A 22245-nucleotide genomic window follows, 5' to 3' on the forward strand; every position below is an offset into this window, starting at 1 on the left:
GCTTAACTCTCGGAAACTATAAAAGCAAGGGAGTGGAAATTTACCTGACAGATTCTGTTACAGCCGAGTGACACGACCACTCAAGAATTGTATTCTGCTTTGATTACCAATACCCTTCTACATGCCAAAAACCATTCGGGTGGAGCAAATGTGCGTTTTCTCTTTTTTCACCTTTGAGCTAATGATTGCGAATAGGCTTTTCAAAATCGTATCCCTATCTTTCTTTCAGGGCATTATGGCATTCACAGATCGTTAAGCTAGGTAACCTTTGTTAAATAACAATTAAAATCCATTTTAGAAGCTCCAATTAATCTTATTTCCATGGCCTCCATACATTTGTGCGCTCTGCTCATGAGATTTCCGGCAAATGCAATGAAGTGGGCATCAGAGTTCCCATCTTTCCTTCCTTTAGCCATTCCACCGCCCTCCTTGGAACCCGGCTCTTTGGTCCTGGCAATTGGTTTAGATCACTGAGCTGTGCAACGAACGTTCTCTCTCCGTGTTTGCAATTTGGTAGGAAAATATCCGTAACGTTAATATGTAGATGCTGTTCGCTGGCTAATGGTTTCTGTATCGGTGTGTGTTCGTCTGTGGGTGACATGTCCGTGTGTGTGTGAGTGGTCGCTTTTCCTGTTTTTCTTACTGCAAATTGTTGATGAGGGCCCGCTTGTTGTTGTTCTTGTTATTGCCGGCATTGTTGTTTGTTGTCAGCATTGCTGTTGTCGACAATGATGATGAGCCTTGGACCAACTCCTGGAACGATTCGGTTAAGGCCTTGGAAACGGGTACAGGAAGAGTCCTGGTCAGGAGTTTCGACTCTCGCACCCAGTGCTGTCCACTTAATGCTATGAAAGGTAGTAGGGGTAAATTAAAATTCTCTGAATCGAAGTGGAAATCATCGTTGCTTGTCTAATTATACATTTTTCTCCCTATGTATGTTCAAAACTCAACAAAAAAATGAATTCACTCAAACTACACATATACGGAGATTTTAATAATATGATATATGTATCCAAATGTAACCACTTTAATTTAAGTGAAAGTCTAAATGCACTTGCGAACATCTTAAAACATGTTTCTGGCTAGTCGAATCCATTAATTGTTTGTCCTCTTTAATTTCACTTCTAATTGATCAATAGTTATAAGGAAATGCTAATCTATTGACTCAGATTCTTGAGGTTCCTGCGCAGCGCAAGTTTGTTTCAGCAGGGTGCCACGCCCACTCTAACGCCTATATCGCTAAAACGCGTCTAGCTCCCACATATTTTAATACTGTGTAAAAATTTAATTATATTTTATTTGAGAGCTTAATCTTATTATCAATACCTATCTTCATGCCAAAAAATATTGAAATCGATCCAGTCATTAAAAAGATATAATTAAATAATAATCAATATTTTGCAATTCAATCGAGGTTACACACCCTATGGAGAAAATAAGCTGTGTTCACTAATACGCCACCAAGCCGCTAGGGGCGCTAAAGGCTAGTGGAAGGTAGGTATAGAAGAAGAAGATAGGTGGCGCTTAAGGCTAGGTGTGTTAGTGAACAAAGCAGAGTTCCCTTAAGCTGAGTAACGGATATTTAAAAGTCGGGGACATCGACATTAGCGTTTTCTGATGTTAAATATCAATCTGATATGCTTTTATATCAAACTAATATTCTTTTATATCAATTTGTAATTTATTGTAATTTGTAATAATCATATTAGATCGATGTTTGAAATATAAATAATAACCAGTTTTGATTTTACTTTTTTGCTTCTTGTATAAAAATAAATATTAAGACCATTAAATTTGCTTAAATTATTTATTTTCAATGAATAACGGGTACATTACAAACATATTTCGGGGACTTAGCAATGTATGCCTGATCACTCTGAACTCGGACCACTCATGTGGGTTTACAACAGCGCCAGGGAGTCTCGATAGATGTCTTCCAGCAAAGTGGTGGACACCAAATTGCCCAGCTCGTCATCCTGACCAGCCATTTGAATTTGTTTTAGTGCAGTATGTGTAGTCCATCTACCGAAAAGCACGTTGTGGTGTCCAAGAAGTAAATAAATTCGAATTAAACAAACACCAAGTAAATACAATTATATTTGAGATACCAACCATTTGCAAAAGCCAATAAAGGACGCAAAATGTTCTACTTTTATATAAAAAAAATTCAGTCTAAAAAATGTTTAACACCATAGTAAATTCCAGAAGTACGGAAAAAAAATAGGAAAGCACAGTCATACTTTTTTTGTTTTTGCTGTTAAGCTTAGTACTCAGATCGGCTAAAGGTTTCAGTAATCAAAAAATTTTATTCTTTGTAGTGCGACCGAAGTTTTCAAAGTTCACTCGCAATGCATGTAGCATGGTCTTACTGTCAAGCAGCTGCTTTTCCCTATAGAAGCCATCTCCGCTTTAGCTGCCAAGTAGCCGGTGGAAGCTGAGTCCTGTGGTTCCCCAATGGAGAGCTCGTCGGAGATCGTTCTGGTGGTTCTGCTAAAAAGATACTTCTAACATTACAAGGCAACCGAATTCTTTTGGCCAGAACTTACTTTCTTTGCGAGGACTCACCGGGCAGGATGTCGATGTAGGGAGCGAAGTCCATGTTCCTTCCCACTGGGTCTCTCTAGTGGATCTCATCCAGCACTTCAAATATTCCACGGATTTGCCCTGTGTGGTATTGCTTCCTGTCGGTGAAGTCCCACAATAATGGGCACAGCTTGGATTAGGCGTCCTTTTTCATCTACAATGACCTCCTGGAGGCGTTTTTGGGGATTTTCTTATATTTTTAATTTTTAGTTTCCACACCGCTTATGCACGAACATCGCCAAAGATTACATTCCTTATTCTTTGGGCCGCTGCTAACGGCGTTCACCGAAATTCACTAGCGAAATCAGGTATTTTTCTGGTATTTCCTTGGCTCATCTGAGTACCGCGCTGAAAAACATACCCGACGAAAAGCGTTAGCCGCTTATTTGCCACTCGCTTACTCCTATGGTTAGCTTGCGGTTTTTGTCGATATGAGTACTAGGCTTTACGTTTGATATGAAAAACATATCAAATTGATACGAAATTATAACAATATGATAGGAATTCATATCAATAAGGTACGGATTCTTGTCAACACTAGTAGTTGATATGATTTCGTACCATATTGATGATATGAATTCGTTTCAATTTGATATGAAAAAAGTGATATGAGAAAATTGGGGAGACAATAAATAGCAAACTGGTATTGTTCACCTTTTTTTTCCTGTGTGAGTAAATTTAAAAGTATTATTATGTATATAACTTAACATACATAAACAATAAAATTTGTAACATTTTCCCCTACCAAATTGCATTAAAAAATATTTAATTGTTCTTAAAGAACGTTATTTTCCTTTTCTAAAAATAAATTAAATAAAACTAGGTTTGAAAATCCCAGAATCTGTTCCAAAAAATAGCTAGATGGGCAAAACGACTCGGACAATGTGGCAGACTGCACCCGAAGAGATTCCAACGAACGACGATAAAGATGATGATGATGATGATGACTATGTCGTTGATGTGAAATAAAGATAACGACAACGTTGACAATGACTATGACAACAACCCAATGACACTTTAACAGCTCTTGCAGGTGCCTTCCCGAGCGAGTGTGTGGGTGTGTGTAGCTGTCCACACACACGTGCACGTGTCTGTCCGTGTGCTTTATTCGACTCAAAACCCTGCAGTACCATTCAGCGCTTATTGAGCACTCAATCACTGCAAAAAGCTCATCACTCAGCGCTCAATGAGCGCACAATTTGTATGGAGCTATGTGCTGAAATTAACATAGGCATGTCCTAGGGTTCATCAGTGCTCAAAAAATAGCACTCATTGAGCGCTTTTTTGAGCACCCTTTTGAGCGCTTTTTTGAGCAGCTGAAAAAGCACACGTTCAGCACATGTTGAGCGCTCGATGGAGCAGCTGAAAAAGCGCACGTTCAGCACATGTTGAGCGCTCGATTGAGCAGCGATAAAAGCACTCATTCAGCACACGTTGAGCGCTCATTCAAGCAGCGAAAAAGCGCACTTTCAGCGCACGTTGAGCGCTTGACAGCAAAAAAAATTTCAGTTGTAATTTTTATTTTTATTTGTTTATTTTAAAAATTGAGCTCGGGGGTTTCCGGTGTTATCGGGGTCGCTGGCACCTCCTCCTCAGCATCTAGTTTTTAACGCACCGCATTGCCTTCTGCAGCGCCTTTTCGGGAGGCTCCGAGGGATCGACCAGGGCGATTGCATCTAGTATTAGAAAAAAATTAGTTTTAAAAATAAAACAAGACGAGAATAAAAACGAGTGACCGAAAGTAATCGTTATTTGTAAGATTTATTTATAATAAAAGAAATGTTATCTTTGGCATTCAATGTAAAAATCCCAGAAGTCTTTTAAAAATTAAACTTACAAACAATAGTTACTTTCAGCCTCAATAAAAACTTACTTAATAAGTAAGTTGTGGGACAGAACAAGTTCCTCGGATAATATGCTTAAGATGGAACGATTTAGCCTTCCATTTTTTTATAGATTTACCTTCAGCCTTGTCTAAAAATATAAGAAAATGCAAAAAATATCGAGAAGAAATTAGCAAACTTTTGTTTTCGGTCACTTGATTTATTTTATTTTGTTGTAAACAATTATTACGAAAAATAAACCACACATTATTTATGTATTTTATATTATTTATTAAAACATTTATTTATTTTGCAGTTGCGGAAAAAAAATAACACTTTTCCAGGAACTGAAAATTGGAGATGTTTGAGATTTTTATTTAAATACGTACACAAAAGTAAGAATTGTTGTTAAATGTTATTAATATTCATTTTTATCGAATTTTAACCACAAATATAAGTTTTAAAAACAAACATCTCTTATTTTTTGTCCCTAGAAACTTTGCACTCAATAAGATTTTTAAATTCTTTCACAGATTTGTTTATTATATGCACCATTTGTTGCTTTTCACGTCAAAAATTAATATTTTTCACAGCTATTTTTTTTCCGCCACGTGTTATTTTGGGAATCTTGTATTTCCCTTATTTTTAATATAGATTATCTTGTTTTTTACTCTCACTGTTTTCAATATTATTAGTCTGCGACAGACTTACCTGGGAATCGTTTCTTTTTTCACTTTTAAGGCACTAATTTAATTTAATTTAGTAAATTGCTGGTATGTTTGCTTCAACTTCTAACTCCTTCACTAAAGTAAACGCAAGTGAAAAGACGAAAAAAGGCGCGTGCCTTCCAGAAAAACAACAAGCAACAACAACAACGGTTCCGCTAAGCCGTTGTTGTTTTTTTTGCATGTCCCGTTTGGTCTATGCATCTTGCACATAAAAGCAGGGTATTTATAGACATATTCGACTATGCAAATCGGTTTATAAAAATATATTTTTAAAACTTTACATATTATTAAATTATATTAATAAACATATAAATTTGTTTAAGAAATACAAATATTTTAAAACAGAAACCTATTATTTTAAATCGTTATTTTAACATTTACGAACAAATGTCGCATTATTCAAAAGGCAAGGGTGCACAAAGGTCTATATATTTTAGTTGCTGGGCCTCGTTCCCTTCACGCGCACTTTTTCGTCTGAGACTTGACGAGAGAGGGAGAGCCCAAAATTACTTTTTTGTGCGTTCTCTTTGCGGACCCGACTGAGAGCGCGTCGCTTTGCCGCCGTTGCGCTCAGCTCTGCCGGCATCGCTGGCTTATCTGCCGACGTCGCAGTCGGCTTCGTGATGATTGGGCGCTTAACTCAATTTTGGAACTGCAGGGAAGCTGTTGGGGTATATTAACTTTCGGGCCAGATCTTCTGGGGTTTGCAGATGGGCGTGGGGACGGCACTAGGGAAGAGCTGGCCAAAAATTATCCCCTCACCAGAGTATAAAATATTTAAAAATATATATTATAGTATAATATATAAAAATAATGGGACGGAGTGGTATCTGAAACATGGATGTTTTGATAATTTTATCTCAACGTTTCTTTAAGTTCCTTTTGGAAAATATTCAATGCAATAATTTGATTGCCTTAAATAAAGGCTCCGAAAACCCAAATATAAGACTGGACTGACTAGGGCTGAGTATCGGTTAATTCCCTTTTCCGTTTCAAAGTTTTGTGGATAGAGGCACACATGGATATCTGCATCTTTGTGTATATGCAAAGTGCACTCCATGTGCACTAGACCTTGCTCCACTCTGCTGATTTTTCCTTTTTTCCAGCGTCGTGCAGTAGTACCTCGCTAAATTTCTTTGCAACATTTTTGTTATAGTAGTACTAATTTAACATTTTACTTTGTCCCTTTATAAGGTTTATTTCGTCAAAACTATTTACACTAGCCTACAAAAAGTTGACGTTGATCTACTGATAGTGCTATTTACAATTTAAAGTCAAGGGACTCTGCTTTGATCCTAAAGTAACTAGGGAACGCTGTAGTCGAGTGTGTCGACTATCAGATACCCATTACTCAGCTAAAGAATGTGTGAGCGAGCTACGCAAGCGGTTTCCGATTTCGTGAACTGGATGTCCCGATTTTAAAAATTTGCCATTTGGGCATGCTGATTGCTTTTGATAAACCATAAAAAATCCCATTAACACTTTTGCAAAATCTTTAGATCGACTCGGGTAAAGATCCTGATAAAGAACATATGTTCACTTATTAGGATTGGAAACCCTTCTTTTTTTGCGTTGCATACTTTCCAACAAAAATAAAAATGTGTACATATGTATGTTGCTTTAAACTGCGATTTAATTGTGTATAACATTATTTTAACTATTTTGTCAACCATTTCTTTATTTCTAGAGATACCTGTGCTACATTTTTTCAGGGATTTCGTGTATGCTTGCGTGCCGGAAAAGTACTTTCCATTTTTCCCTATGTATTTGGTTGTCTGTTTTTATTAGTCCGCTCTTGTAATCACTAAGGCCACCCACTAACTATACCCATTTTCTACCCTGGTTTTTCAACTGTTATTGCCTAACTGGTGTTGATAATAACGATGATCACGGAAGAAGGAAGAAGAGAAAGGAAAGGAAGTCAGCAAGCCATCCATAAATTTTTCCATGTGAACAGAGTCGCCCCCATTTTTGCAGATTTTCCCTTTCTGCATTTAGCATTCTGCTTTCTTTTTCTTAGTTTTCTGTTTGGCTTTTGTCTGTTTTTACTCTCTTTTTTCTTTGGTAATTTTTTTTATGAGTGTGTAGAGCGCTGTCGAAGAGCTTTATTGAAATCGTGGCGAAAGGGGAGATCTTATTGTTTTTATGCCTTTGCCGAAGTCAGGCTAGCTCGTTAGCCATGGTCCTGACACACACTCATGCTAAACATTTACACCCCACACATGCACAAGATGTTCGCCATGCAAATGAAGTTAGTTTTTGGTGCTGGGCGTAGGAAAAACAACAGAAATCTAATTGCTATGAAAAAATTTCCTGGACCAAAAAGCCATGGCCAAGGGAACCTGTAGATTTGGCTTTTAAAAGCACATTAAAAGAAATTGCTTGACTTTGAGACGGGCCCAGATTAAAGAAAAATACGTGTGTGCCGGAAAATTCAGCTGCACGGGTCGGTTAAATAGTATTAGGAGCTTGGCTCTAGATTTTTTAGAATTCGAATACTAGGCAATAAAAAAATGAAATCAATTTAAATTTAGGTGACAATTGATTGGTAAGTAAGTCGCCTTTGGTCGCTTCAAGGTAAAACAAGTATGTGTTTTAAGATATTTACATTGTCGAGTGCCAGCGAACTTACAATAAAAATCTACTTTGTGGTTACTTTTTATGTAGTAAGGTAAAAAGCCAAAAACGTAGTTTAAGGTCACGTCATCGTTTGCTAACACCTCCGTTAAAAAATTTTTAATCATTTGGAAAAAGGTCGCATTGGCCTGGCTTAAATAATAAATCAATTGGTGTTCAAAAATAGTCGAAAACAAAATTTGGTAGCTCTGTTTATATTGCGTTTTAAGCTCCTCCCACTAGTTTGGTGCCCAACCCTCAAATTTTATGAGCGAAAGTTCATGAATTGTCAACAAACAGGCTTATGCACTTTTTGACCCCGTTTGTGCTTGAATTTTGAGCGTTCCGGACGCATTTTTTCTTAGTGTAATATTGAGTGCTATTGGCGTTAAACGAATGTATCCCGCCGCCGAGTGGGTATTTGGTAGCTGAGGTAGTTTCTGAGAGACCTTTAAATCAATTTACTCTTGCTTTCCCCTTCCTAGAATATTTATTTTAATTTAAATCGATCTGACAAATCCCTCAATTCAATTACAAGTAAAATCACATTTTTCCTCCTATCTTTGGCTTCAGATTTTCCTGAGACTTTCCCACCACCCTCCCACTCAAGTAAATGTGTGTAGTCTTACAATTTCTAATCGTTCAGATAACATGTGTTTTTACATTTTTAAATGCAAATTCAACTTGTTAACTCACGCAAAATTCGAGCAGAGGGCTGGGGGAAGTATTTCCTAGCTAGAAAATGTAACAGGCGATGACATTTTTATATCCTTGCAGAGAATATTATGATTTCAGACAGAAGTTTGCAACGCAGTTAAGGTGACGTTTCCGACCCCATAAAGTACAATATTTTTGATCAGCATTATTATCATTAGACGCAAACTAGTCTCTCAGTTGTAAAGCTTTCGGGATGAAACCTTCCCTAAAGTCTAATTTTTATTGCAGGTAGTATATAGGTCGGAACGAGCCGGATCGGAAAACTACATATATTTCATAGCTTCCATAGAAAGACAAGAAAGTAAGCTAGCTTCGACAAGCCGAAGTATCTATACCCTTGAAAGTCGTTCCCGTGGGAGCATTGTATGTACAGAGCTTTCCGATTTTTGAAAACTTAAAATAATTTCATAAGTTTTATTATAATGTTCCATTGAAATTTACTACCGTATATGTTTACCAAAAACGAAATAAGCCGACCGGTACTATTGCAGCTACATGATAAAGGCGCCAGATTTGTTCGAAATTCTGAAATATTAAAAGAATGATATTGCCAAGAGCAGAAGATAATATGTCAAAAAACACCAGGGACGCTAAAGTTATAGGCACACGATCAAATATGTTTTGAAATTACCCAAAGTATGCGAAAATAGCGAGCCCAGGAACAATAATTACATTGAGCTTTTACCATCTTATCTGATCCAAATGTAAATTGCTTTGATCTCTTCCATGAGTCGTTCCACGCGTGCGTGCGATTTTCTTCCAATTGTGTTTGTAAACGCGTGGCCACAAGACAGTTTTGAGCACTCCTGGCATAAACAATGGCTGCCGTTTCTATTCGGCCGCTCTCGACAAGGCCAAAGGAAATTCATCAAATGTTACTGAATGTGATGCACTTCCACCACAGACTTGGTCCCCTTGAAGGACCACCCCCCTTCCACCCCAGCCCAGCCACTTAGCCTTGTTTGTCAGTTTTTCTTTGTGGCGTCATTTGACTATTTTTGCCTTGCCTCGGTGGTTCTGTTAATTGCTGCTGACATTTGTCACCTCCACCACGTTGTCCACCTCCTTTTGGCCTTCTGTTACCACTTCTCATATGCCGTTATCTGAAGCCTTTGCACTATAGGCGGGATCACCAAATTTTGTGGCCAAAACCCATTTATCAAAAGTTGTTGAAATTAAGATCTGACGACGTCAATGTTCGGATAACATCACACTGTTAGTACTGTTAGAAAATCGGTATTAAAAATACGAAAACATTTAAAGTGTTTACAAGAGCTATTTACAAAGATTTTAAAACAACATTTGTAATGCCCAGAGTGGTCTTTATACTTACATTGTGTTGGTTTGTTGGGAATTCAATTTTTTTTCATAATAATGTAATCTTCAAATAACCTTTTGTGCACTTTGTTTTAAGTACTCAAGGTAGAACTTCAAATTAAATTTAAATTACGATGAAATCTTTAAGAAATGACAAAGATTTGTTTTTGTAATTGTAACATAATTATTTAAGAGGACTAACTTTATTTGTAAGGATTTTTGGAATATATGAACAAATTATATCTAAGAATTATATTACTCAAAGAGTATGCTTGCTCAAAAAATAACTCATGTTTCCCTATAAACTGTTGCCACAAGAAGTGGTCATGCAGCCTATAGTGCTTTGGGGATCAGTTTTGAGAGGGTCTGGATAATTTGTGAAGCATCAAGGTTTCCATTAAATGCTCGCAAATAATGTATTTTACTGGGTGACCGTTAAACATTTGTTAGACTTTTAAGTAAAACTAAATATATTTTATTATTTTATTTCAAAAAATCTGTTAGAATGCAACTACGACAATGTTTGAAAAAGTGATTTTATCACCCTTAAATTTAAAATATTTTAAAAGAGTTTATGAAAAGGAGTCGATTTGGTTTCCAAACAGTGAATTTGTTTGTCACGCTATCTGTCAAATCATTCCTCGCGTCGCCATCGACAACCCTTTTTGTGTCACATTGCTTTGGCAACACTGTTTGTCAGAATGCTTGGCCTTATTCGGGTTTCGTTTCGTCTCCGGGCTTTTTTTTACATATTTTCCTCCGTTTTCCGCATTTGGCCTTGGCTTCAAGTGCTGTTGCCCCTCCGCCGGCTTCTAATTCTTCGTCCAGCTGTTTGTCTAACAATTGAAATGTCATGCAATAAATCTACCCCACACACACGCACCAGAGGATGCACCCACGCACACACACACATCCTAAGGCCCAGGCTTTTCAACAACTTTTCACATTTCCACATTTTTGCATGAACTTTTTGACGATGTCAGATAGTTTTATGCCCGTGCGCTATTGTTTGGAAGTGCAGCAGGGGCCAGGATGGCAGAGGCGGTGGGAGGATAAATTAAGGGGGTAGATACAGGCCCCCCTTTGCAATGGGCGTGGCTGCGAAGCCTACGGCGCATCAAGTGCGTCATCAGCACTACTACCACCACGTAAGAAAATGTTGTTTAATTATTTAAAAAACTGTCAGAATTTTCGAAAAATTCAAAGTATCGTTTAAAGCAATTGGAAATAACTAAAGTTATATTGCATCTTATATTTTAAATTTAAATCTAAATAATTATCTGCAAATTTATTATTCTTAACAAGCTTATTTTTTTTTTGTGCAAAAGCAACAACAACCAAAACTCATAGCATTCATTATAATTTTTACTTCTCGTTTTCGTTTCTCAATGGGCACAAGGGGTTGGTTGGGCCTGTTTGGCCCAAAAGTTTGACTTTAGGGCGTAATTTTATTGCAAACTATTTTCAGACACACACATACACATAGGGAGAATGAGAAAGGCTCTTCTAGTGAAATGTTTAATAAATATATACACTCGTGCAACATTCTTGCTTATTGTTGCTGCTGTTGCATGAATCGAGTTAGCAGAGGAAAGAAGGAAGGCTAACAGAAAATGAAAAGACAATGCAAAAACAGCTGAATACATTCATAATTTTATTTCATTTTTTTGATTATTTTGTCCGCCGCTCTGTGCTTTTCTTTACTATTTGTGCTTTTCAAGCAGCACGGAAAACTATGCATTATTCGTTAGCAGCTTCGCCAAGCTTCGCCATGCCAACCCACTTTTGAAACCATCTTTTTGGCACCCTTTGAGTAAATAAATTTCACACATATATTTTGGTACTTTAGCAATTGGTGATGCACACTTTTGAAAGCTTTTGGTGGTACGAATTTTCTGTTTTGAAAGATTTAAGTACAAAACAATTTTAAATTAATTTGGTCCCTATTTGTTATTAATTATAACAGAATATGCCTTGTGTTGCAAGGCTTTCACGCTAAAATATTATCTTGAAGATAACACTACTAATACTACTATGTTTTCAAAATATATCATAGTTCGAGCTTAAACTGGAATTAAATCTAATAATTTCGAGACCAATTTGTTTCTGTCCATTTATGTATTGCTAGAGCATTTTTTATTCGAAGAAGACTTCTCCCTCAACTCCTGAAAATGTTCTCCCCCATTCCATTTCAGTTTGGCTGTTTGAAAATTGTTCTAATTGCCAAAAACCAGTAGTGTGAGAGATTCTGTGTTCATCTTCGTCAGTCAGATTCGAATGTTCACTTGTTCAGATGTGTATGTGCTGTTCATTCTATTAAGCCAACAAGTGTGAAAATGATTTGCCAGCACTTGGAGATAAAAAGACTATTCGAACTGGTTATTTCTGAGTTTATATTGAAAAAATGGAAACTTTTCATAATACCTCACGCCAATTAGGATGGTTTATTTTGTTATTTCGAAGCTAAATACAAATCTAACTTGCCTATGATAACAAAAATCATAGCTGTCTTGTTTTTTATATTTTTTTACAATTTTATGATAACATTATCCGTTTGCCTATGTTATAGCTTACGTTCCTATTATTAAGAAACTCCTTTGGACAGTCCGGTCCTTAAAGAAACATTATTAGCCCGCAAAGGTCCCGATTTCAAGCCAATATGGTCAATTAATTATACCCGCTACTCGTAGAGGCAAAGGGAATACTAGATTCGACGAAAAGTATGTAACAGGTAGAAGGAAGCGTTTCCTGCCCTAAAAAGTATATACTTGACCAGGTTCACCAGACAAGTCGAGCTAGCCATGTCCGTCCATCAGTCCGTCTGTCCGTCCGTCTGTCCGTCCGTCTGTCCGTCCGTCCGTCCTTCCGTTTGAACGCTGAGATCTCGGAAAGTATAAAAGCTAGAAAGTTGGGACTTGACATGTAGATTCTTGAGCTTCTTGCGCAAGTTTGATTCAGCAGGGTGCCACGTCCTCTCTAACGCCCATATCGCTAAAACCTAGCATCTAGCACCCACATTTTTGAATATTTTTGAACAATTTAAATGAGATTTTGTTTTGATTATCAGTGGAAACAGAAAGCGTCTGTATATCTACTTGCATGTATCTACCTCCCTCGCACTCCCTGAGTGCTCCCAGTACACTTAGCTGAGTTACGGGTATCTGATAGTCGATGGCATCGACTATAGCGTTCTCTCTTGTTTTCATATTGACCCTTGATCTTTTCCCAATCCCCAATTGCAGCAACTACCAGCAGATCCAGCACCTGGGATACTATGGGCACGAAATCGGGACGGAGAGCATCTCCCAGCAGCAGGGACTGCAGGACAAGGGCTACGAGGAGTGGGTTGGCGAGATGATTGGCATGCGAGAAATCCTGCGACACTTCGCAAATGTGTCCGCCAATGATGTGGTCGGCATGCGAGCTCCCTTCCTCAAGCCTGGCCGCAACACCCAATATAAGGTGAGTGGTATTTGTTATTGCAGGTGGATGGCAGTGGCAGCTGCTCTGCACAAAAGATGTGCAAACAATGAGAACATCAATTGTCATGCAATTGTCAAGTGTGATATTTTGAATTAAGCCAGAGAGATGGACGGATGGTTTGGGGACGATTCTAAATCCTAAATCGTTTTTAAGTGCTATTCGGTGAACCCGGGTTATCCAAAACCAAATACAAAATTTAAGTCTTGTTATAATTATTTAATTTGTTTATTTAATTTATTCAAATATCTTGTCGCTTAACGCCATAATTTGTAAAATTTTGATGACAACGGAAATGGGGACGGCTTGGATCCAGGAAGTGTGGCTACTCAGCTAAAGTGAGTGCGACAAGGATGGAGATATGCTTGCTTATGGCTAGCGCCACCTAGCGCAACCCAGTCCATAACACCAACTAGTCCATAGCGCCCCTAGCGGCTTTGTCGCTTATTAGTGAAAACAGCTGATTTGCTGCATGTGGTGTGCAATTTCGAATGAATTTGCAAAATATTGACTATTACTTGGTTATACATTTTTACTTAATGGTCCGATTTCAATAATAATTAGCGTGTAGATGGGTATTGATAATAAGAACAAAATCTCATTTAAATTATGCAAAAATATTACGAAATGTGGGTGCTAGACGGGTTCTAGCGGTATGGGCGTTAGAGTGGGCGAGGCACCCTGCTTAAACAAACTACATGCCAAAACCCAACATTCGACCTCTTACGGATATAAAAATCAAAAAACCATGGCTCTTGTTTCTAGATAAATATAAGTTTACAAGCAGAAAAACAACTGAAAGCAATCATGATTATAGCTTTCCTGGACTAGTTAGCAATTATCTGTAAATATATTTAACTATTAACGCTCTTTAACTTTGTCAAATACAATATTAAATTTCAAGAGTTAATATAGAGGCTTGAGACCGATAAAATGTAAATAAATTGGTAAAATTCAGGTGACGCAGGCATAATAACTTTTTGAAAACTATACGCAAAAACACCGACTTAATTTTATTGCTTCTCGTTAAAGGTCAAACTTTAGGCAATCTAACAAAACCCTCTCGCCAAAATCCGCCGAGTGTTTGATTTTATATTTATTGGATGTTGGGAAAACAGCGTATTATTATTTACATATAAAGTCCTGTTGTTTCCGTTAACTTTAAACGCCAATCACCAATTTTCCAAATTATAATTTATAATTTTCGAAATTAATATATACTGGTACATTTCAACGAATACAAAAAAACCAGGAAGAACACTATAGTCCGGTACCTCGACTATCAGATACCCGTTACTTAGCTTAAGAATACGCCACCTACCCGTATTCTTAATATATGGTTATGTGGGCGGTAGACAGATTTAAGCGTTGTGGGCGTTAGAGTGGGCGTTGCAAACTTTTTTGGGTCAATCAATAGGTATTGACGAGACTAATACATTTAAGTTTAAATTGTTTATCTAGCATGAATATTGTGGGCACCACAGGTTTAGGCGGTTTGTGGGCGTTAGAGTGGGCGTGGCATATTTGCGTAACAAACTTGCGCTGCGTACAAGGCTACGGAATCCAAATCTAAAATCCCGATTCTCTATCTTTGATAGTTTCCGAGGTATCCGCGTTCATATTTGCGATTTTTTGAAGTTTGTGGGCGGCTTGTGGGTGTTAAAGTGGGCGTGGCAAACTTTTTTAGGGTCAATCGATAGATATTTATGAGAACAATACATTTCAGTTAAAATTAATATTCTAGCATCAAAACTGTAGGAGCCGCAGTTGTGTGCGTTAGAGTGGGCGTGGCACCTTGCTGAAACAAACTTGTGCTGCGTAAGAAGCTCAGGAGTCCGCATGCCAAATCCAAATAGCCCAGCTCTAATAGTCTCCGAGGTTGCAGCGTTCATACGGACGGACAGACGGACATGGTTAGATCGACTCGGCTAGTGATCCTGACCAAGAATATATATACTTTATGGGGTCGGAAACGTCTCCTTCACTGCGTTGCAAACTTCTGACTGAAATCATAATACTCTCTACAAGGGCATAAGAAACTTTTGTTTATAATTTTTAAACGGTGATATTTGGGCAAACTATGTTAAAAAGGCGTACAAAGTATTTTGAAATACCTCTCTAACTCCATATAGCACAAGCCTGTAACTTAAATCACAAGTTACGGGTGTACGAAAGTTAGCTATGTAAAGGTGTTTTCCCGCCAGACTAACAAGTTTATCGAAAAGTGTAAGAACTAAAGGTTCTTATATTAAGCTGTCTAACTTCGTGTAGAATTTTCAGAACCCCAAAATAACGTTTTAACGTTTAATATTGAAAAGTCCCCCAAAATCTTGATTTGCGTAAAATTTTTGAACGAAGCATAGAATTTTAACAAATGAGGTATTTTAAGTGAGAATACAACTAGACTAATGAACTTTTGCATTTAGATAGAAATAAATACATTTGTACATATGTACGATGTATGCACATTAGGGTGGTCCACATTTGTATGGAAATGTTTAAGGTCCTACTCTCATCTGCCTATAAGGTGCGCATCGAGGTATTTAAGGTATACCAACATTTTTCAAAAAAAACGTGCTATAGTGTCTGCGAATTGCTTTCAAAGTATATAACTCATAGGCACTGTTGAGGTTGATCAAATATATTATTTTCATATTGGTGGCCCTGACTTGGATGGAAAGTCCGTTGTGTCTATTCTGACCTTACTTTTCCCTCCAAAAACATTTTGATTGATAAAGTTGTGTTCCCCTCCTCATCGATCTTTTTGAAAAAAGTTATGGCTGGTATACATTTCGTATGAGTAATTTTTTTTTTTCAACCAAAAAAATTTTAATTTTTGAGTACATTTTTTGCAAACTTTAATAAACCACGTGAGGGGTGAGAACAAGATTTCATTTTTTTGACCGCCCTATTGTACATTGTACATATTTACTTGTGTTGATGTATGTAACTCGTAGAATTGACCTCGTATTGGCATTATATTAAAATTTAGCTTGGTAGAAAATCCGATGAGGCAATGACAACAAAACCGTAACCTCAAGCCACCAAACAAATATACAAATATGTATGTAAGCTTTGCCTATAGCGAAAGTTTCTGGTTGACAGGACTTGACAAGTCGAGTCATGACAGGACTGACATCAATGTCACAACACATTTACGTACAAAACGGTTCAAGAGCGCCATTATGCGACACCATTCCTTTCACCCCGAAATCTCGATCAGAATCTTTGGCCCATTCACGCATTTTAAATTATATCAATGTTAAATCTTTTTATGCAAATAATGGGTGTGCGTAAAAGGGTGTGTGCGACATGACAGCACGTCGTTGTTGTATTCAACACGAATCGAAGTTGACATCGGCAATCCGAAGCTTTTGTATACATATGTATGTACATATACCCTTGCAGTTATAAGAAATAGCCAATTTTAGTTTCACTATTTTTAATTGATTGTGATGTTTAAAAAAAAATTACGCGTTCAGACCCACACCATGACAAGGTCACAGTCCACGAGGAAAGAAAAATTAGCATTTATTGAAATTTTGCACTGGGCGGTTATACAATTTTTCTAAGCTTCTAAATCTACAGTCTCAATATTGTACAACTAAATGAGTTGCTTAAAACAGGGACCGTAACAGTTATAACTTGTACTTTAAAAATAATTCTTAAGTCGTTATTCATCACCATTTACATAAAAGCCAGAAAATAACATTTATTTTCCGAAGGAATAATTACCGTAACTTTTATTCAATGACTTTTAAAAAAAAGTCTTAAATTATTTCATTTACTTATTAATAATCCGGTTTTGAGACAGTTACAAAATTATTTATTACTGTAGGCAAAAAGAAGGGTGAATTCGTTTGTAATATGAAAAACCTTTATTTATTCTTCTAAATCAACTTTACCTTTCAAAGTAATGAAATACACTTATGTCGTTTTTTCCAATCCTCGAAACATGCTAAATAGTCCCTTTCCGGTGTAGCCATCAGCGCCTTCTTCGATTCAGCTTTTATCTCCTCAAACCACGAAATCTAAAAATTCTGACATCATAACCTTGATTTTTGAACGACTTTGACGTGCTCTTTTCGGTATGGCCTCGCCTCTAGCACGATATTAGCTTGCTTGGTCGGCTGTTTCAGGGTCGTAAGTATAAATCCTAGTATTATCTCCCGTAATCATGTATTTGATGCATGTCACTAATCATGCATTTACGCGACTTCTTTTGTGCAAATCGAAAAATGCACTCTGGTCGTTTGGTAAACACAATCGTAAATCTATTTCTGATCATGACATTGTCATGAAACTTGGCCCAGATGTCACCAACAGTCCTGCCAAAGCAAGAAAAAAGAACTAACCCGAAATGTTAGGCCCGAGCAGTTTACATTTTAGTAGTAGTAAAAAGTAAAAATTCCTGCCGAGTTCCAACAAATCAGTTTTCTGTGTCATACAAGCTACAAATATTAAGAACTTTTATACTTTCGGTCTCCACATAAAAAACAAGGAAGAACGCTATAGTCGAGTACCTCGACTATCAGATACCCGTTACTCAAAGGGAAATGGAGATATGCAAGCAGCAAAGCGAAATTAAAATGCGCCACCTACCGGCGGTAGACAGATTTAAGCGTTATGGGCGTTAGAGTGGGCGTGGCAAATTTATTTTTGGATCAATCGATAGGTATTGACGACACCAATACATTTCAGTTCAAATTTTTCATCTAGCATCCAAATTGTGGGCGTCACAGGTTTTCGCGGTTTGTGGGCGTTTAAGTGGGCGTGGCAAACTTTTTTTTAGGTCAATCGATAGGTATTGATGAGAACAATACATTTCAGTAGGAGTTTCAGTTTTGGGCGGTTTGTGGGCGTTAGAGTGGGCGTGGCAGTCTACTGAAACAAACTTGCGCTGCGTAAGAAGCTCAGGAATCTGTACGCCAAATCTCAATAGCCTAACTCTCATAGTTTTCGAGATCTCAGCGTTCATCCGGACAGACAGACGGACAGACGGACAGACGGTCAGACGGACAGACGGACAGACGGACATGGCTAGATCGACTCGGCTAGTGATCCTGATCAAGAATATATATACTTTATGGGGTCGGAAACGCTTCCTTCTGCCTGTTACATACTTTCCGACGAATCTAGTATACCCTTTTACTCTGCGAGTAACGGGTATAAAAATATTTGATGACTTTTTTAATAAAAGTCTTTTTATAGAAGGTTTTTAGACTTTTTTTTTCAATTTACTACAGAATGTGTTTACCGAAAACTGTCTTTGTATTATTTTGACAGTAATTATCCGATCGTTCCTATGGCACCTACAGCGATGATCACATAAATAGCACAAATGGGGGAAAAAATGTAGTCCAATTTTTCCCCGTCCCCTGGAGTACTAAGTTTGAAGAATTGAATTCCAATATACACCTAACTTGATTGCTGATCGAATTTAAACATTAGTTAAATTCGAGCATTAGTTAAATTACTCGTAGAGTAAAAGGGTATACTAGATTCGTCAGAAAGTATGTAACAGGCAGAAGGAAGCGTTTCCGACCCCATATATTCTTGATCAGGATCACTAACCGAGTCGATCTAGCCATGTCCGTCTGTCCGTTTGTCCGTATGAACGCTGGAATCTCGGAAACTATACGAGCTACAATACTGGGATAAGGCACGCAGATTCCTGAAATTCCTGCGCAGCGCAAGTTTGTTTCAGCAGAGTGCCACGCCCACTCGAACGCCCACAAACCACCCAAAACTGTGGCTCCTACAGTTTTGATGCTGGAATAAACATTTTAACTGAAATGTAGTGTTCTCGTCAATACCTATCGATTGACCCAAAAAAAAGTTTGCCACGCCCACTAACGCCCACAAACCGCCCACAAACCTAAAAAAATCGTTAATATGAACGTCGATATCTCGGAAACTATGAAAGATAGAGAATTGGGATCTCAGACTTAGATTCCGTAGGCTTGCACGCAGCGCAAGTTTGTAACGCGACTATAGCGTTCTTCCTTGTCTTATTATTTGTTCTTATCAACTTTGAAATTGCGTGGTCACATAAATATCACAGCTTAGTCAGGAGCTTATTCGAGTAATTTGCTAATTAATGTCTCGTTGTGGCATTATTTAGAAAAGTTTAAACTCAATTTAAACATTTTTGCCAAAAATGGTCCGCGGAAATCATTGCACTCCCGAAAAATGGACACTCATTTACCAACTTAATGGATCTGGAAAAAAACCTAGTGAAATAAGGACTATAATGGAATGTTTGCGTAAAATGGTGTACAATGCACTTTATTTAGGGAAAAAGGGGAAGAATATAAAAAAAACAAAGATCGCGAGAAACGTCCACGAAAAACGGGAAAACCCTTTTTTATCTTCTCGGGAGATTGTGCACGAAATAAATGATGAATGTATACAGATCACTGGTATCAAGAAGGCAAAGAGAGGCATCACTCTTCGGTCGCATAAGCAAACGCCATTGCACAAACAGAATTACGTGTGCAAAAGCCCACAGGCACAAATCCTTAAATTTTTGGAAAAACCTCCTCTGTACGGATGAAAATAAGATTAACAGAGTTGGAACTGATGGGAAAACCTTTGTTCGGCGTCTAAAGGACCAGGTTTTAAATCCTAGGTTCACTACCAAGTCTATAAAACACAGAGGAGGAAAAATAATAGTGTGGGTTGCCTTTTCCTGGTATGTGGTTGGCCCAATAGTCCGTATCGACGGGACAATGGATCGGTTTCAGTATTTGGACATATTGAAAAAAAAAATGTAACCATTTGTTTTTTAAAATATGCCCATAAAATGGATCTTTCAGCAGGATAACGATCCTAAGCACACGACTAAGGTGGTTAACAAGTGGCTGGAGGACTAAACAATTTATGGAATGATGACAAAGTTCAAATTTTCAAACAGAAATTTAAGAACTTAAATGACTTGTGGGCAGGAATCCTAGAGGCTTGGACTTCTATCCCGAAGAATAGATGTCAAAAGCTGGTTGAAAGTGTGCCACGTAGATGTGATGCGGGTATCCTTAACTCTGGTTATAGCACAAAAAATTGATGAGTTTACCTTTATTTAAATGAATTAACATTTTTTTTTGTCAAATGGGCTATTTATGTAAGCAGATGATTTGGTGCTCCTTTTCAAAAATAAAGTTGTTTATATTTTTGGAATTTAAAATAATTAAGTTTGTTTCCCGAATTTGTTAACATACTTATCTTACTTTTAAAAACGCATTGAACTTTTTGTTTTTGTACACACTTTTGAATAAAATTTTCCTTGTTAGACTATATATACTTGTCTGTATATGATAAAGCCGTCTGATTATACCCGTTACTCGTAGCGTAAAAGGGTATTCTAGATTCGTCGGAAAGTATGTAACAGGCAGAAGGAAGCGTTTCCGACCCCATAAAGTATATATATTCTTGATCAGAATCACTAGCCGAGATGATCTAGCCATGTCCGTCTGTCCGTATGAACGCTAAGATCTCGGAAACTAGCTATTTAGATTTGGCATACAGATTCCTGAGTTTCTTGCGCATTGCAAGTTTGTTTCATCAGCGTGCCACGCCCTCTCTAATGCCCACAAACCGTCAAAACGGTGGCTCCTACAGTTTTTATGCTAGAATAAACATTTTAACTGAAATGTATTGTTCTCATCAATACCTATTGATTGACCCAAAAGAAGTTTGCCACGCCCACTTTAACGCCTACAAGCCGCACACAAACTTCAAAAAATCTTAAATATGAGCGCGGATATCTCGGAAACTATTAAAGATAGAGAACTGGGACTTCAGATTTAGATTCCGTAGCTTTGTACGCAGCGCAAGTTTGTTACGCAAATTTGCCACGCCCACTCTAACGCCCGCAAACCGTACGTAACTGTGGCGCCCACAAACCTGGACCACTCTCTTGGTTTCGCTGTTCTAATTTCTTTTTATATCCGTTACTCGTAGAGTAAAAGGGTATACTAAATTCGTCGGAAAGTATGTAACAGGCAGAAGGAAGCGTTTCCGACCCCATAAAGCATATATATTCTTGATCAGGATCACTAGCCGAATCGATCTAGCCATGTCCATCTGTCCGTCTGTCCGGATGAACGCTGAGATCTCGGAACTATAAGAGGTAGGCTATTGAGATTCTGCATGCAAAGTTTGCTACGCTCAATTAAACGCCCACAAACCGCCCAAGCCTGTGACGCCCACAATTTTCATGCTAGATAAAAAATTTTAACTGAAATGTATTGGTATCGTCAATACCTATCGATTGATCCAAAAAAAGATTGCCACGCCCACTCTAACGCCCATAACGCTTAAATTTGTCTGCCGCCCTGAGATCGCGGGTAGGTGGCGCATTACAAGCTCGCTTTGCTGCTTGCATATCTCCATCTCCCTTTGGTCCCTTTAGCTGAGTAACGGGTATCTGATAGTCGAGGTGCTCGACTTTAGCGTACTTCCTTGTTTTTCTTAACATTTCTACAGTAAAAAGCAATCCAAATACATTATATTTATACCATCAGGTTCTGGAGGACTTTGGGTACATCTACGACAGTTCGATCACCGTTCCGCCGGTGGCAGTACCAGTGTGGCCGTACACCCTCGATTACAAGATTTCGCACGAGTGCAAGAGCGGCACATGTCCGTCGCGCACCTTCCCCGGTGTTTGGGAGGTGCCCCTTAACACCCACTACGTGGAGGGATACGAGGGCGGCCACTGTCCCTACTTGGACCAGTGTGTCCTGCACAACCTCGACGAGGAGGAGGTCCTGCAGTGGCTGCAGGAGGACTTCTCGCGCTACTACGAACAGAATAAGGCTCCCTACATGATGCCCTTCCATACCAATTGGTTCCAGACCAAGCCGCTGGAGAACGGTCTACACAAGTTCCTCGACTGGGCCCTCGAATTGTAAGTATCTTGGTCAAATTGTTGTTGTGACTAGATGTTAGAGTATTATTATTATTTTTTCCTATTCTGGCGA

The 22245-nt window shown here is 38.1% G+C and overlaps 1 protein-coding gene and 1 long non-coding RNA gene across 2 annotated transcripts in view; one reads left to right on the top strand and one right to left on the bottom strand.

Annotated features, from left to right (window-relative positions):
- The window catches only part of Cda4 (chitin deacetylase Cda4), a 78085-nt gene that overhangs the window by 42789 nt on the left and 13051 nt on the right, over positions 1-22245 (top strand). Inside the window, exons 6-7 of the mRNA XM_017071649.4 lie at positions 13027-13246; positions 21787-22172. Coding sequence (XP_016927138.2) covers positions 13027-13246; positions 21787-22172 — 606 coding nt within the window. The remainder of the gene's footprint in view (positions 1-13026; positions 13247-21786; positions 22173-22245) is intronic.
- Positions 4099-5745, bottom strand: LOC139353485 (uncharacterized). The gene is made up of 3 exons (XR_011604788.1): positions 4796-5745; positions 4457-4557; positions 4099-4259 (listed from the first exon to the last, which is right to left on the bottom strand). It is a non-coding gene; the product is annotated as an uncharacterized lncRNA (long non-coding RNA).

The sequence above is a fragment of the Drosophila suzukii genome, chromosome X, assembly GCF_043229965.1.
Source record: "Drosophila suzukii chromosome X, CBGP_Dsuzu_IsoJpt1.0, whole genome shotgun sequence".
In the NCBI taxonomy this organism is placed as follows: Eukaryota; Metazoa; Arthropoda; class Insecta; order Diptera; family Drosophilidae; genus Drosophila; species Drosophila suzukii.